Source organism: Hordeum vulgare, chromosome 2H (assembly GCF_904849725.1).
Source record: "Hordeum vulgare subsp. vulgare chromosome 2H, MorexV3_pseudomolecules_assembly, whole genome shotgun sequence".
Lineage (NCBI taxonomy): Eukaryota > Viridiplantae > Streptophyta > Magnoliopsida > Poales > Poaceae > Hordeum > Hordeum vulgare.
Window position 1 is genome coordinate 484,629,764 of NC_058519.1, and position 9,323 is coordinate 484,639,086.

Consider the following 9,323-nt stretch of genomic DNA (forward strand, 5'->3'; position numbering starts at 1 on the left):
ATTTCCTCGTTCATGATAATCGTCTATTGTTCATGCTATAATTGTATTAACAGGAAACAGTAATACATGTGTGAATAAATAGATCACAATGTGTCCCTAGGAAGCCTCTAGTTGGCTAGCTCGTTAGTCAATAGATGATCATGGTTTCCTGATCATGGGCATTAGATGTCATTGATAACGGGATCACATCAGTGGGAGAATGATGTGATGGACAAGACCCAATCCTAAGCCTAGCACTAGATCGTATTGTTCGTATGCTAATGCTTTTCTAATGTCAAGTATCTTTTCCTTCGACCGTGAGATTGTGCAACTCCCAGATGCCGTAGGAGTGCTTTGGGTGTATCAAACGTCACAACGTAACTGGGTGACTATAAAGGTGCACTACGGGTACCTTCGAAAGTATCTGTTGGGTTGGTACGAATCGAGATCGGGATTTGTCACTCCGTGTGACGGAGAGGTATCTCTGGGCCCACTCGGTAGAACATCATCATGAGCTCAATGTGACTAAGGAGTTAGTCACACGATGATGTGCTACGGAACGAGTAAAGAGACTTACCGGTAACGAGATTGAACAAGGTATAGGTATACCGACGATCGAATCTCGGGCAAGTTCTATACCGACAGACAAAGGGAATCGTATACGGGATTGATTGAATCCTTGACATCGTGGTTCATCCGATGAGATCATCGTGGAGCAAGTGGGAGCCACCATGGGTATCCAGACCCCGCTGATGGTTATTGGCCAGAGAGGTGTCTCGGTCATGTTTGCCTGTCTCCCGAACCCGTAGGGTCTACACACTTAAGGTTCGATGACGCTAGGGTTATAGGGAATTGTTATACGAGGTTACCGAAAGTTGTTCGGAGTCCCGGATTAGATCCCGGACGTCACGAGGAGCTCCGAAATGGTCCGGAGGTAAAGATTGATATATAGGACGGATGGTTTTGGACACTGGAAGTGTTTTCGGGCGTCACCGGTAATGTACCGGGACCACCGAGACCACCGAAGGTGGCCCCGGGGGACCACCGAAGGGGGGCAACGACCCCGGGAGGCTAGATCGGCTAAGTGGGGAAGGGAACCAGCCCCTAGGTGGGCTGGTGCGCCCCCCACCCAGCCCATGCGCACCAGAGAAAGGGGGAAGGGGGAAACCCTAGGCGCAGTTGAGGCCCAAGGCCCACCTAGGGTGCGCCCCCCCTTTCCCTTCCCTGGCCGCCGCCCCCCTCCCATCTGGTGGCTGCCGCACCACCTAGGGGGGGAACCCTAGGGGTGGCGCACCCCCTCCCCCTCCTCCTATAAATATAGAGGGGTTTTGGCCATTGGAGAACACACTTTGCCCTCTCTCTCGGCGCAGCCCTGCTCTTCTTCCTCCTCCTCTCCGCCGGTGCTTGGCGAAGCCCTGCCGGGAGACCTCGTCTCTCCATCGACACAACGCCGTCGTGTTGCTGGAGTTCTTCCCCAACCTCTCCCTCCTCCTTGCCGGATCAAGGCGCGGGAGACGTCACCGGGCTGCACGTGTGTTGAACGCGGAGGTGCCGTTGTTCGGCACTAGATCAGAATCGCTGCGAGTACGACTCCATCAACCGCGTTCTAGCAACGCTTCTGCTTAGCGATCTTCAAAGGTATGAAGATGCTCTTACCCCTCTCTCGTTGCTGGTCTCTTCATAGGAAGATCTGAATATGCGTAGGAAAATTTTGAATTTATGCTACGTTACCCAACAATAGGTGGTAGCGCGTGTGACTTGGGAGGAAACGGGGGACGGGAAAACGTTTGATCACGTTGCATCATACGCTCTGCGTGCAAACGGCCAAAGTTTCAGCTCGTGTGCCGGATATAAGCGTTTTCCTTAGCATAATGCGTTGGATATGTTATTGAGTCTCGAGGCCGTGTATATATTGAATACAAAATTTGGAGGACAAGACGTCTCCTAGAGATAACATGGAAACAATTTCTATCTAATCAAGGACAATCTCTAAATACGAAGGACGCCGATAACCATCACATGTGTGGTGGGAGCAATACCCGATCACACGCCCATGATCACAGATTGGACCATGTCATCGCATGCATGCACAAATGACGAGATTGATGATGTCTATATAAATCTTTTGTCTTTTCAGTTTTTAAATGTTTTATTTCTTAAATAAAAAATCCGATTGAAAAACCATTTTCATCATTAAATCCGTCGTCACGAGATCTTCAAAACTAGATTTCATATCGATATGTTTCGATTAATTTTTTGGTTAAATTGTCATGTCTATTTCACATAAATTGTCATCATGATTACATTAAAGTTACCATGATATATTTCAACTACTTTTTCTTTTTTTAAAGTAAATTTTCACATGTTATAAAAGAGGAATTAAGAAACTGAACTTGGCATGATGAATTACTAAATGTTGCCATGATCCATGAAATAATTTTGACATGGTTTATAAATAAAAAAGAAATATATCATCAATTACTTTAAAAATGCATGGTCAATGGCTCAAATTTGCAATGGACCATGAACTAACATTAGTAAGATTGCTCAGATAAAAGTAATGTAAAACCCCTTTTCATGAAAAATATCTCATAAAAAGAATACTAACATTTTTACATACTAAATAAACATTCAAAGTTGTGCCTTAAAAAGTGTCCATGTCTACAAGGTAGTGTATTTCAAAACGCGAGTATTTGATTTTGTTGTGAACTAATCTTGAATTATAATCCACACAAAAGAACCTTTCATCAATGTCTGAAACATGATCATAGTACAAGTAGTTAGTACACAATCATGGACACAGATAGACCATTAACTAGCAAAGAGCAAGTAAAATGGCAAAGTGGCTAGCACATATAGACCATTAACATATTCCCAAAGCTCCTGTCTCAAAAACGAAAACAACCTCTGTTTTTTTCCACAATGGAAGAATACCAGGATAGCACATGGATACATGTTCAGAGGGTTTCCAGTTTTTACTTGTGCAGTTCAAGCTGCAATTAAAAATTAAAAGTTCACTTGCTTCCATTGCTAGTTTACAGAGCACATGTACTAACAAATTCACAGTTTACAGTGGAGACCAGGGAGAAGTGAGAAAAAAAATCTGTATATATGGAGCATGTGGCATGCCTTCGTGACGAAAACAATCTAACTAGTGTAGCATAGATCTTCTCTTCTCCCTCGCATAGAGGACAGGAATGGGCATATCTATTCTGTCAGCTTGAAAACAGGGGCGAAACAAAAATGCTGGGATTTTACAGTGAGAGCAAAAGTTTGATCCAAACATCATGCCCTTCTCCGCTACTGAGTCCAAGGAAGGTTCCCAGAGTATGGCACCATGCCACAATAGGAGAATAGACCCTTCAATTCAGGGCAGCCATTGGGGTAAGGAATGGTACGGTGAAACGGGTCTCTCTTGAGCCTCTTTACACGAAGAGAACCAACACATCCATATGGATCTTCTTGGAACTGAGACCTGACAGAGGCTTCACCTTTCAGAGCTGCCTCCTTTGCTGTAGCTGTAGCTGGGGTACCTGAGAAGAAGAACCTTTCTTCTGGGAACCCGAGAGCAGATCTGTGCAGCTGCGCAAACCTTTCCTCCTTAAAATCATAGCTTACAACCTAAGCAACAAAATGTTCAGAGTCGCAAATTAACAAACTATCAGACATTGAAGAATTAATTGAAAGTACAGAAAAAATGCATTACCAACAAGTAATAGGTGAAATAAGGTTTCAGCAGAAAGCCTTGACAAAAGATAAGAAAACTTACAGTTATATTCTGTGGGTATGTTCCAGTGAGTTCTCTGAAACGGCAAACACTAAATAGGAGATTCTCAAAACTATCTCGTGCATGCTCCTCAGTGAGTGCCCGGCTCCTAACACTATCATCATTTCCTGTGCAAGTACATGCAAACAGTGAGAAACTTTTGCCAGATGGTTGCCAAAATAACTAACGAACTCGAATTGGATACATAAACAGCGGTGGTAATACTGTGTTCAGATGAGAAAGTAAACATGATAAACTTCAGGAAGCATCAAGCTCTTCAACCCTACATTCTGACTATCCATGTTTCAGAGATGGATTTATGAGCTGAACTATATGTTCGACACAATTAGAGAACTCATCAGCCATTTTCCAATGTCCTCTGCAAAATACTATGAAGCAGCTTCCTGTCAACCATGTTTTCTACAGCCATTTTAACCATTTACTTCCACAACACTAGTAATTTCTAAATCATGATCATGGATCAACATATATATACAGAACCTAAATCAAGCATGGTGTTTTCTTTGCATTTGCATCAGAGCAACTGAGTTTGTATGTAGCAGTCAGAACTCAGAAGTAATTGTACATCTAGGCCTTGTTGTTTTAAGTTCATGATGATACGTATGATTAACAACCGCACAAAATACCAATCAGCACCACATTTCCGAACCCCATTGTGCCAACAATAGTCTTACTAAAGCGCGAAAGAAGGAATGTTCATGTAACCTGAAACTCACCAAACCAGCCTTCCGACTCTGCGATAGCCCAGTAGCTCTGCGCCTCGCTCCTCGGCCCTGCATCTTTCCTCGTCTCCCCACCGCTAAACAAGAGGAGCGCGCCCTGATCCCTCGCCGCGATCTCCACCCCCTCCTTGATGTGCGCCAAGAAGGTGGACGCCTGGCCGGGGTGCTTCTGGTACGGCTCCAAGAACCACGAATCCTCGCGGTCGATCTTCCCGCAGCTGGCGCTGGTGTATATCGAATGGCCGGCCACCATGACGAGGTTGCGGAGGCCCGGAAGCGGGTGCGCCCCGACCCCATCGCCGCCGCTCCTCATCGTTCTGAACCGGGTCTCGTACACGGACAGGAGGATAAGAACGCTGAGCCCGAATGACAGCAGGATGAGGGCGACGGCGACGGGGTGCGCCTCGTAGAAGAAGCGAATCTTCATCAGCGCCGAGCTGAGGGGGGCAGGGGCGTCGAGATGCGAGGCCTTGGGCTTGCGGCCCTTGCGGGGGATCCCGGACTCGAGATCGTAGTCGGCTCTAGGGTAGCGGAACGACTTGGGGCTCCCGGGGCCGAACCCCTGGCTGCTCATCGAGCTCGCCGGAACTCCGCCCTCCCCCGGGGCGGGCGGATCTAGGTGGTGATGGAGTGGAGGAGAGGATTTAGAGCGGCACTGGATCGGCCGGGTTGGAGCTCGGGGAGGGTCAGAGCATCAGAGCTGCCTTGGGAGAAGAAGGGATCGGGGGAGAAAGAGACGGAGGTACCGTGCAGGATGGTAGGGGAAAAAGTCTAGCCGTGGAAGATTCGATGATTCAGATAGTTCGCTGCCTCTTCGGAGATGGAGGATAGATTTTATTTTTTATTTTTTTAGCACTGTCTTTTCATATAAAGAGAATAAGGCTTATGTATAAGAGTGTTTTAGTTTTTTTAAAAGAAATCGTACAAAAACCTCTAAAAAACCCACACGCTCACACTAATCAACCAATACCGCCACCTGTGCCCGGCCAAAGGCCAAAGTCCTTTGCTTGATATCGTGGAAGGCAATAGCTGCTACCTCTAGGTACGTGAGGCGAGTTCTACTGAAGATGCGTTGGTTTCGCTCCTTCCAGATGTTTCAGATGGTGTAAAGGAAGCGGCCGCTCAGCCTTCTTCTGTCGTCTTTGGGCAAATTGGTGGTGAGCGAATCCCACCAGTCTGAAATCCCCATCGAAGGGGGCAACGTGGGCGTGGCCCCAGAGTCCTCTCTCGTCCATACCTAGACGTGAGACCAAACTGCGGCGGCAAACGGGCAGTCCTTGCAGAGATGAATGGCCGTCTCCGGTGCCCCAAGGCAAAGGGGACAACGATGGTCGTGCGGCCAGCCACGAACGAAAAGCATGTCGGCCGTGAGGATTTTCCTGTGAAGCACATGCCAGCCGAAGAAGTTGCATTTTGGCTCCGCGTGTGCCTCCCAAATATTGGCTGGGAGAACCTCGGGTAGGATACAGAGAACTGGACCGCGTAGGCCGAAGCTGCAGAGTAAATGCCATTGGGGGTCCACCGCCAAGTGATGGCGTCCTCCTGGTCTGGGTTCAAAGCAACCTGAGTGATAGCTAATGCGAGGCAATTAACTCATGCATGTGGGTAGGCAATGAAAGACGGGCCACTGATCTGATCCAGTTTTCCTCTTGGAGCTCCTTCGTCACACTTCTCCGCTTCCTGGTGGCAATTTTGTACAGCTCTGGGAAGGCCCGGGACAGAGGGCCCCGTCCTGTCTAGTCGTCGTGTAAGAATAAGGATTTTCTTCCATTGCCCAAGGAGATGGTGGTAGAAGCCCTGAAAAGTGCCATGTTCGTCTCATCGCAGGGCACCGCAGAGCCCACCCATTGGCGGTCAGGATTATTCCACATAAGCCAAGGCCAGCGAAGTCGCAGTGCCTGACCAAATCTCTCGAGGTCTGTTATTCCCAAGCCCCCCATGGGCTTAGGCCGGCAGACAGTCTTCCAGTTCACCAGAGAGTGTCCGCCAGACGCGTTTTTTGAGTCTTCCCACACCATATGAAGTTACGAGTGATCTTATTGAGCTTCTAGATTGCCTAAGTGGGAAGCGAGAGCGTGGTGAGGTGATGATTTGCGATGGCGCACAACACGGACTTTGCAAGGAGGCCCTGCCCGGTCGTGCCAGGTTCTTCCCCTTCCAGCCCGGCAACCTGCCCATTGCCTTGTCCAGAAGAGGTTGGAGGTCAACCCTTCTTAGCCGCCTGTCATGTAGTGGAATACCCACGTATCGACGGGGAACGAGGCCAGCTTGGCCGAGAAGGCCGAGAGGATGGCCGGGAGAGCAATGTCCTGGCAGCGAATGGGAAACAAATCGATCTTGCTGACATTTGTGATGAGGCCCGATGCATCCCCAAAACAGGCAAGGATCTGAATGATGGCATCGATTTCTTTTTTGACTGGGTTAGCAAAGATGCCAGCATCGTCAGCATAGAGAGAAACCCTGCAGGAGGCCAACCGCACCATGATGGGCTTGAGGATCCCGGCTTGGGAAGCTGCCCGGAGCATAAGTTGCAGAGGATCGATGGCCAGAATGAAGAGCATAGGCGACAACGAGTCACCCTGGCGAAGGCCTTTTCCATGCGCGAATGGGGTTCCTGGCTCCCCATTTAACAGCACCCTAGAGGAAGATGAAGCGATGGTCATGCAAATTTGGTCCCGCCAGCGCTGTCCAAATCCCAACTGTTGTAGCTGAAAGTGCAGTCATGCCCTTAATCGAGTTTTGGTGTTAATGACAACACATACATAGGAAACTAATCTTATTTGTTGAGTGTATCTCAGGATGGCTTTTAAAGTACTCTTAGTAGATCGGGAATTATGTGCCAAGGTGGCTTGAGAAGATCGGGACTTATATGTCAAGAAGGCTCGGGATTGAGAAACAAGATGATGTAGCCTATCCTTTAATTTACTATTCTTGAGTATAGTGATCCCGCACTATTAAGAGGGGATCACGGGTTTTGCGATGAACTTGCTCAAACTACATCTCTACTTCTCTGCTCATGCCATTTCTCCTTTACTCTTGTTTGATTCCAAAACATAACCAAAGCCTCGGACATCCGGCTCCCTCCGGACGTCCGAGGGCCGGACGCCCGACCACTTCGGAAAACCGGAGCCTTATACCAGAGTCAAAATCTCAGACATCCGGCTTCCTCCGGGCATCCGAGGGCCGGACGCCCGACCACTTCGGAAAACCGGAGCCCTATACCAGAGTCAAAAACCTCGGACTTCCGGCTTCCTCCGGTCGTTCGAGGGCCGTACGTTTGACCTCTTTCGGAAATCCGTTGCCCTTGAACAGAGCTGAACTCTCGGACATCCGACCATCTCTTCGGACGTCCGGTCCCTGTTCGACTACACAGTGGCCAAATGATATGAACACTCCTTCGGTCGTCCGACGCCTGTCAGACGTCCGGAAAACGTCGAACGTCCGACCACTGTCAGACTTAAGTGACCCCAACGGTTACTTTAGTCTCCCCACTATATATACCCCCCTCCCACTTTGTGAGAGGGGGTCCAACACAGCAAGAACACTTACAAGAACACTTTCTTCCTCACTCACTCTTGCCTACACCCAAACTTAGATCCCAAAAGCATTTGTGAGCCCGTTTGAGTGTTGTTCCAATCAAAAGATAGATCGTCTCCTTCTCCTCCTCTCCACCAAAGCGATTTGTGATTTGAGCAAGTTTTGAGCAATCCCCGTGATCTTGTTACTCTTGGAGGTTGGAGACTCCTAGTCAGTAGGAGTCTTCGGAGAGGAATCAAACCTTTGTGATTACCCCTCGAAAAGTTTGTGAGGGTTTGGAAGCCACCTCAAGGCTTTCCACTAGTGGTTGAGAAACGCCTTTGTGTTGTTGTCTCAAAGGGAGAATAGGGTTAGCCTTCGTGGCGTTGGTGTGCCTTCGTGGTAACATCCGCCCCTCTAACGGTGACGTAGCTTCCCTCCAAGGAAGTGAACACCGGGATACATCCTCGTCTCTCTTGGAGTTTTGGTTATCCCTAACCCTAACTCTCTACTTGTGTTAATCCTTATTACGTACTTGCATTTGATTATAGTTTACCGGTTGCCTTACTTTACTCTAAATAGCTTACTCTTTGTCTTTGCAATTATTAGGCTCACTCTCATATTTCGCACCATTGCCTAAAATTGCTAAGTAACTATTAAAATTTGGAACTGTACCTATTCACCCCCTGATGGGGTCATAGTCCCAGGGTAGGGTCATAGGCCTGCCCTATAGGTCCTACCCAAGGACTACCCTTCTTAAGGGACAAGGCCCTTAGTCAGTTCCGTCTGAATTAAGAACTTCCCATCATCCAGTCCGTAATGATTCCCCCCATCATCCAGTCGGAGATGAGCATTCGGAGCGTATTAAACTGCCGACTGGATTCCACTCTATATATCATAACCTCCCTGGAGGGCAACGGTTGTACGTTTTCATACACCATTATTAGCATTTAAGGCATACGTTACCTGTAACGTAGGCATTTATTCGCCACTACTCTACCCCTGTGCACCGGACCGTTGTGAAAGGCAGCGTACTCTATATAAGCCGCCCCTCCCCACTGGTGCAGGGGTTAGCATTTCACTATACCCCATATTTCACTCGACATTAAGCTCCCAAGAGCACTGAGACGTAGGGCTTTTACCTCCACCGTAGAGGGGCTGAACTCATACAACCTCGCCGTAGCTAAGGCTCTGCCCATCCTTTCGTACCCTACACATCTACTGTCAGACTTATACCCACGACAGTTGGCGCCCACTATGGGGCAGGCGTCTAAGCGACTTCTGGCGAGTTTGCGACTACATCTTTTCATCATGTCGTC

At 48.3% G+C, this 9,323-nt stretch overlaps 1 protein-coding gene across 1 annotated transcript; it reads right to left on the minus strand.

Moving 5' to 3' along the window:
- Window positions 1-2,978: 2,978 nt before the first annotated feature.
- LOC123426776 (uncharacterized protein C57A10.07) lies at window positions 2,979-5,274 on the minus strand. Its single transcript, XM_045110660.1, has 3 exons — window positions 4,483-5,274; window positions 3,749-3,873; window positions 2,979-3,600 (listed from the first exon to the last, which is right to left on the minus strand). The coding sequence occupies exons 1-3, from the start codon at window positions 5,060-5,062 to the stop codon at window positions 3,280-3,282; spliced, it is 1,026 nt and encodes a 341-aa protein (XP_044966595.1). The 5' UTR covers window positions 5,063-5,274; the 3' UTR covers window positions 2,979-3,279.
- Window positions 5,275-9,323: the final 4,049 nt, after the last annotated feature.

Coding starts and splice junctions, on each gene's coding strand:
- LOC123426776 (XM_045110660.1), bottom strand. CDS start 5,062: ATGAGCAGCCAGGGGTTCGGCCCCGGGAGCCCCAAGTCGTTCCGCTAC. Junction 3,874..4,482: donor AGAGTCGGAAGGCTGGTTTG/GTGAGTTTCAGG, acceptor GTACTTGCACAG/GAAATGATGATAGTGTTAGG. Junction 3,601..3,748: donor CATACCCACAGAATATAACT/GTAAGTTTTCTT, acceptor TTTGTTGCTTAG/GTTGTAAGCTATGATTTTAA.